The sequence below is a fragment of the Passer montanus genome, unplaced genomic scaffold (assembly GCF_014805655.1).
Source record: "Passer montanus isolate IOZ18808 unplaced genomic scaffold, ASM1480565v1 scaffold77, whole genome shotgun sequence".
Classification (NCBI taxonomy): domain Eukaryota; kingdom Metazoa; phylum Chordata; class Aves; order Passeriformes; family Passeridae; genus Passer; species Passer montanus.
The window spans coordinates 2668918-2676039 of record NW_024372923.1 but is presented as its reverse complement, the minus strand read 5'-3'; the positions used below and the strand labels follow the sequence as shown (position 1 = coordinate 2676039).

At 58.2% G+C, this 7122-nt stretch overlaps 1 protein-coding gene across 1 annotated transcript in view; it reads left to right on the top strand.

Annotated features, from left to right (window-relative positions):
• Positions 1-1573: 1573 nt before the first annotated feature.
• TCERG1L (transcription elongation regulator 1 like) overlaps positions 1574-7122 on the top strand; it is a 44537-nt gene continuing 38988 nt past the window's right edge. Inside the window, exons 1-4 of the mRNA XM_039731382.1 lie at positions 1574-1615; positions 1964-2017; positions 3623-3769; positions 4733-4913. Coding sequence (XP_039587316.1) covers positions 1574-1615; positions 1964-2017; positions 3623-3769; positions 4733-4913 — 424 coding nt within the window. The remainder of the gene's footprint in view (positions 1616-1963; positions 2018-3622; positions 3770-4732; positions 4914-7122) is intronic.

Below are 7122 nucleotides of genomic sequence, written 5' to 3'. Positions count from 1 at the left end.
TCAGGGAGGGCTGCGGGCCCCGGGCTGTCTGCGGCCAGCTCTCCGAACGAGAGGGATCCCCGGGGATGCTGCTGATGCACAGCGCCCCTGCCCTGAGCCATTGGTGCAGCACCAATGGAGAGTTTGGTCATTACCCGATATTGTCTCACCAGATAGCCCCGGCAGGAGCAAAGTGGTGAAGAATGTCCTCAGGGACAGAAATCCATAATGTAGATATTAACAAAAGGCATGTCTCTTTGGAGTGCCCTGACTCATTTTTCAGACTTAAAAAATGAAGATGATGGGTCTAAACCTTTTATTTCAGCTAAATTGGCTTTTTGGCTGCCTGAAGTGCTCTTTGCAGTATTCAGGGGCCAAGGTGTGCACCACAGGTGAGTGACACTGATCTTTTCCCACACTGCATCCAAACCCAGCTCCTCCAGCACTGCATTTCATAGCAAACTCTTTTTTCTGTTTGTTGCTTTTTTTTTGCTGTTGATTTTGTCATTGAGCTTCCGTTCCGCTCAGCCCCAATTACCAGGATGTGGTTTTGAGTTTTACAAACAGCCACACACTAAAGCATTTAGCAGTGATCCTCTGTTCATCTGATTTCTGTCATTTTGCGCATTACTCCAATCTCCACCTCCCAGTGTCTCTCAGGGTAATTAGAAGCAATGTATTTTCCTGATCTCGTCTTTAGCCTCAGATCATCACAATTTGATTCCAGAACTTCTAGGGTATTACCTTTACCAAGGTTATGTGCTGCCATGGGAATCAAACTCCTCTGCAACAATTTCAGCCCGTGAAGCTGAAGCATTTGTGTGTTGTGTGAATTCAGGCTTGGCCCATTTTGCCGTTATTCATTCCTTTAATTTTTTGCTGGAGCTGCTGGAAGCTGTGATGCCGTCAGCAGAGGCTTGCTCAGCTCCTTCATTTCACAGCAGGGAGGGGAAACAAACCCAGGGGCTGGGAGGGACAAACCCAGGGATTGTGAGGGATAAACTCATGGGCTGGAAGGGACAAGCACACAGGTAGTAAGGGACAAACCCACAGGTTGTGAGGGAACACTGATGGCTCTGGGGAGCTCAGCCTGGAATCACCTGGGCTGGGCAGGACAGGGAGCGGCTCTCGGGCAGCAGCAGCAGCACCAGGCTCCTCTCCACTTGTCTGCCAGGAAATTCATAGGATCCCAGACTGGAGTGGCTTGGAAAGGACCCCAAAGCATCTCGGGCAGCAGCAGCAGCACCAGGCTCCTCTCCACTTGTCTGCCAGGAAATTCATAGGATCCCAGACTGGAGTGGGTTGGAAAGGACCCCAAATCCCACCCATTCCCACTCCTGCCATGGCAGGGACACCTTCCACTGTCCCAGCTGCTCCAGCCCCAGTGTCCAGCCTGGCCTTGGGCACTGCCAGGGACCCAGGGGCAGCCACAGCTGCTCTGGGCATCGTCCCCCCACTCCCAGGGAAGAATTTCCTCCCAAAATCCCACCCAACCCTGTCCTCTGGCAGTTTCAATCCATGCTATTTTCCCTGCCGACGGAAGGGTCTCGGCTGAGGGGCAGCCGTGGGATACCTGGGATACCTGAACTCGCCGATGCCGTGGCACTCGCACGGCCTGGGGAAGGGGGAGATCGGGGTGCCGGGAAGATTTGGGGGCTGAGGCTTCTGGGGATATCCAGGAGCTTGAGGATCTCCGGGGCTCGGAGGTGTTGGGGGGTCTGGGGGATTTTAATGCCGAGGGGGGCTCCGGGAACCTGGGGGTGTCGGGGTTGCCGGCGCGGCGCAGCCTCCTCTGCCATCCCCCGGGGCCGGGGCTGGCCCCAAAACCCCGCTTGCTCCTGACCGAGCCGTGCGGAGCCGCACTCCCAGCGGGGCTGCACGGCGGCCGGCGCCCCCTCCCTCCTTCCTTCCCTCTGTCTGTCCGTCCGTCCGTCCCTCCCGCGTCCCTCCCCCTCCCCGGGGCGGCCCCGCCGCGCCCCCCGAGCCCCCGCTGCTGCCGCTGCTGCCCGCGGCCGCCGAGCCGCTCCTGCACGGCCAGGTAAGGGCGGGGCCGCCGTGCGGGGACACAACTTTCCCGGAGCCGCTGCCCGGCGCCAGCGCCGGCACCGAGACCCCCGCCCGCGGGGTGGGGGCGGCGGCGGGACAGACCCCGCGGGGCGGCGGGGGCTCCCCGAGCTCTGCATTCCTCCTTTTCCGAGCCCTGCATCCTCCGCTTCCCGAGCTCTGCATCCCTCCTTCCGCGGGCGCTGCATCCCTCTTTTCCCGGGTTCTACAGCTCCTTTTCCATGGGCTCTGCATCTCCCCAAGCTCGGCATCCCCCTTTCTCTGGGCTGGACTCTGCATTTCCCCTTCCCCGGGCTCTGCATCCCTCTTTCCCTGGGTTTTTCATCCCCCTCCCTCGGGGCGCTGCATTCCCCCCTTCTCAAGCTCTGCATTCCCTGTCCCCTGGGTTCTACATCCCCTTCCCCAGCTCTGCATTCCCCTTTCCCTGGGTTCTATATCCCCCCTTCTCAAGCTCTGCATTCCCTGTTCCCTGGGTCCTTCCCCAGCTCTGCATTCCCCTTTCCCCAGCTCTGCACCCCCTTCCCCAGCTCTGCACCCCATTTCCCAGCTCTGCATTCCCCTTTCCCCGGGTTCTGCACCCCGTTCCCGGCGCTGTGCGCCCCGCGGGCTCGGTCGCGGCCCCGCGTGTGTCGGAGCGCGGCGCTTCCAGCGGCTCTGGGAACGTGCGGCGGGGATTTCTCCGGGAGCAGAGGGGCTGCCAGGGGGCTGCGGGTCCCTCCGGCGGGGCTGGGCTCCCCGGCGGCTGCAGGATGCGCTTTCCGCAGAGGCAGCCGGACCGGGAGCGATGCTCCCGGCGCGCTCCGGCAGCCGGGGCAGCATCGCCGCCGAGCGTTCTGTGAATATTTATAAAGACGAAAGTTTTGAGCCGTGTCACTGGAACCGGCGTGTCGCGCCAGTGCTTTCCCTGATGAATATTTCAATTATTAATTGCTGCCGGGAGGCTGCTCGCGGAGCGGAGCCCTCAGCCGGGCGCTCGCCCCTCTCAGCGGAGGGCTCGGAGCCGTGCGCGCAGTTTCGCCTCGGCTTTATGTTTTTTGGAAGACAGAAGTAAAAATAAACGCGAGCCGCGAGCGCCGTGGCGTCCGCTCGATTCCGTGTGATGATTTCCAGCCTTTTCGAGCTCGAGCGTCTCTTGTGGTTCGGGAGAAAACAGTCGGTGCTGCTCTAATGAAACGGGAACATCAATTATTCCCCAGCGGGAGACCGCTCGACGAACCTGCAGAGGTGGTTTTGCTGTGGGAGCCCATCTGCCAGGCGAATTTCAGTTGGGAAAAAATACATTTGTGCCGTTCCCTTTGGCTCTCCCGGGGCACGTTCGGGCTCTCGCCGGCTCGGTGTGAGCGGAGGAGCCCTCGCTGCAGCCCTGTGCCCGCTGCTGGCTGTGCTCTGCGCTTCCCGAGCCGCTCCGTGCCCGCACCCTGCCGTGCCAGCCCGACGCAAACCCTGGCCGGGCTGGAGGGACATTGCTGACATCTTCCGTGCTATCTGCGCCTCATTAGGAAATCACGGAAAGCATCCGGTAAAATCCTTTTGTTAACTCCTCCTCTCGTGTTTGTTTGGTTTTTTGTCCCCTCCGAAGTGGATATTTGGAGCTCACTCGCCGGTGGTGGGATTCTCCCCCTCTTCCAGCGTGGAATTGGTGCCGGTGCTCCCGCCCGTGTACAGCGCCGCGGTGCCGCCGCACGCCGGGAAGGGCTGGCTTGATAAAAGGCTGCCCAGCTGCAAAGTAAGTGCGAGCCTGGCGTGCCGAGGCGTTTTTAGGGCTTTTTACTGGGAATTCATCAAGTGCACGGGTTGAAGAGGGGTGTGGGCTCAGGGGTGTGAGAGGTCGGTGTTTGTCAGGAGGACCCTGCGGAGGGGAATGTGAGGCGTTTTTAGGGCTTTTTACTGGGAATTCATCAAGTGCACGGGTTGAAGAGGGGTGTGGGCTCAGGGGTGTGAGAGGTCAGGAGGACCCTGCGGAGGGGAATGCTGGAAGGGGCAGGTGATGGAGCAGCAGGTGCAGCTTCACTGCTCCCGGGTTTTAATAGGACTAAAATGTCGCTAATATTTATTCCTTTCAGTAGAATGTCCTCATTTTCCGCCCAGATGTCATTATGGGGGTTTTCCATCTTCCCTTTCTCCCTGGTTTTCCCACTGTTTGTCCTAAAGGAGTGCCACAGCCCAGTGCTGGCACAGCGGTGTCACCATGGGCACTGCCACATCCCTGGTGCCAGCGTGGCCCTCGGGGTCCTGTGTCCCCATCCCACCTCTGTTCCCCACATCTGCCCCTCTGCCAGCTGAGTACCTGGCTTTGTGCTTTGTGCCCTGTCCCTCAGCTGGTTTTGTGCTCTGTGCCCCTGTCCCTCATCCCCGTGTCCCCCAGGGAGGTGGCCGCAGTGCCCGGTGCTGGTGGGGTCACTCGGGGTGGCTGTGTCAGGACCAGCAGTGGCTGTGTCAGGTCAATGCTGCCGCCAGGGATGCCCTGCCTCCCGTGCAGCTGCAGCAGCTGATCTGTCACGTCAAAGCCAGTTAAATTTGAAGTGGTCACTTCACTTCAGCCTCACACTGAGGGACCCTGGCTTGGGCAGTTTGTCCCCAGCTGAGGCTCTGCCTGTTGAAATAGCGAGTTAGAGATGCTTTGTTCTCATTTGTATTTCTGAGTTTGGGACCTCAAACTGTAACGTTTTTCTCTCTTTCTGTTGGACAGATCTACTTGAACAATGCCTTTGCCCTGGACTCGGCCTGGGTCCAGCCCGAGGAGTCCAGGCTGTTCCAGGGGGCTGAGAAGCCTCTGCTGCTGAGCAATCAAGTAGCCATGGCTGTAGCCAGGCCAGCTGCTGCCTCCAGACCACTGCCCACGCTCGTGCTGGCCCCTCAGCTGATCCCAGGTCAGGAAATAAGCACGTCAATAATTGAGTATTGCCTGTTTCTCGGTGGTTTTCCCGTAATGCATCCCCCAGAGAGCCAAAGCTGCTCTCTAAAGCAGAGATTCGCTCCCATTCAGCTGCAAGCCCTTGCTTGAGCAGAGCCTTGATGGCCGAGTGCAGCTCACCCTCTGAATGACTGAGAGGAAGAAAGGGCTGTGTGTAATTACAGCAGATTGTGCCAGGCTGTTCTGGAGCTGCCTGGTGACCTCTGCCAGGAAGGGAGCAACCACTCCCCACCCACCGAGTTTATTTTTCAATCAGAAATCACTGTCAGCCACAATGATTCCGTGGCTCTGTGGCACAGCCTGTGCAGGGTTCTGCTGGCTGCTCGTTTGCAGGGTTTGGTGGGGTCTGTGTAGACAGGCAGCAGGAGAGGAGCAGTGGATCCATCATCTCACTGAGGCTCAGCCATTTGTGAAATAAATTCCATTAATCTGCATAACTGAACTGAACAACTAAAAGTTATAAATATTAGCTGTTCAAATATTCTGTGGTGCTTTAGGTAACTGATATTTACAGCTGGTAAAGAGCCTTTATCCTTGGACAAGAGCAGACCGTGCATCCCAGCAGGGCTGCATCTCTGTTTTGTGGCTGCAGGAGTAAATTAAAATAGCACTTCTATACAGAGGGCTGAGGAGAAAAGTGCCACTGATGTTTCAGCGCCTACATACACTCCTAAACTGGGAACTGGAATGACTGGCGTGCTGCCAGTTGCTCCTGCCCTCCTCAGAGCAAAGGTGCTGTCCCTGGGGCCGAGCGCCCAGCTCCCCTTCCTGTGGACTCTCCCCAAAAGCGGTTTGTATTTCAGAGCTGTGCAGCACCCAGGACGTGGTGTTTGCCATCAGGGCTGAGGTTCAGAGTGTGCTGGAGGAAATCCTGGCTCCTGGGCTCATTACCAGCCTCATTAATTAGCAGGGCACGTGTTGGCCCCTCCCTGGGTCAGTATTTTGGTGTTTGAGCAGAGCTGTGGCTCAGCCTCCTCTCCTCCTGCCAGCACTGCCCAGGGCTCAGCTGCAGGAGTCAGTGCTGTGGGGAAGCCCTGGAATGAATGAATTTCTCTTTATTTTGAGGATTTTTTTGTATTTATTCCACACAAGAGCAGCGGCATGCCTGGGCAATCACAGGGTGGGTGTGCTGCTGAGGGAGGGGTCTGGGAGCCACAGCCCCTCCTGTTTCTGCACCTTTTAAAGCCTTCAGTGTTTTACAATAGTTCAGTATTTTAAATGTGCACAAGTGTATTTTATCACATGCAGAATGGCAGACATAGGGCAAGAGCATTCCTGGGAGCAGCGCAGGGGCAGTGCAGGCAGAACAGGGACACTGCCAGCCTGGTGCCACCTCACTGCCAGCCTGGTGCCACCTCTGGGGGCTGCAGGGAGCCCCGCGAGGGAAGGGTTTCCTCCCCCTGGCCAGTGCCTGTGGCTGTCTGCTCAGGAGCCCTGCAGCTGGAGCCTGCTCCTCCTGCAGCAGCAGGCTGTGCTGGCTGCCAGCTGAGCTCCCCGGGGTGGGACAGGGGCAGGGGGGAGCTCAACCCCCCCCAGCCATCTCTGTAAATAACGGGATCACAGAATCCTGGAACGGTTTGGGTGGGAGGGACCCCAAATTTGGCCCAGCCCCAGTGCCCAGCCTGGCCTTGGGCACTGCCAGGGATCCAGGGGCAGCCACAGCTGCTCTGGGCACCTGTGCCAGGGCAGTCAGGAATTCCTTCCCATCCTTGTTGAGCTGTTGCTGTGGTCAGTGCCATTCCCTGTCGCAGGCAGGGTGGGGCTCCAGAGCTGGTGAGGGGGCTGTGGCCCTTCCTGCAGGGTGGCCCCATCCCTGTCCTGCGGGCAGAGCAGGAGCTGCTGCCCCAGGAGCTGTGGCAGCACTGGAAGTGTTTCCTGTGCAGTATCTGCCCTTAATGTGAGGAGTAATGAAGATCCTGGAGCAGTTCAGTGGGATGAGGGGAACTGGTCAGGTTTTGTGCGGGATTCACTCCGGAGCAGCTCTGCCCTCCCCAGTTATCAGCAATGATAGAATTGTTTTCTCAATGGAGCTGCAGCTTCCTCAGCTCCAGGAGCACGCAGCCTGGCAAGGGTAATGTGCATAATTTAACAGCTGCAGCCCCAGCTACTCCAAGGTGCTATTAGCTGTGAGAAGCAGCAGTTATTGCTCTCTTCCCAAGTGCAAC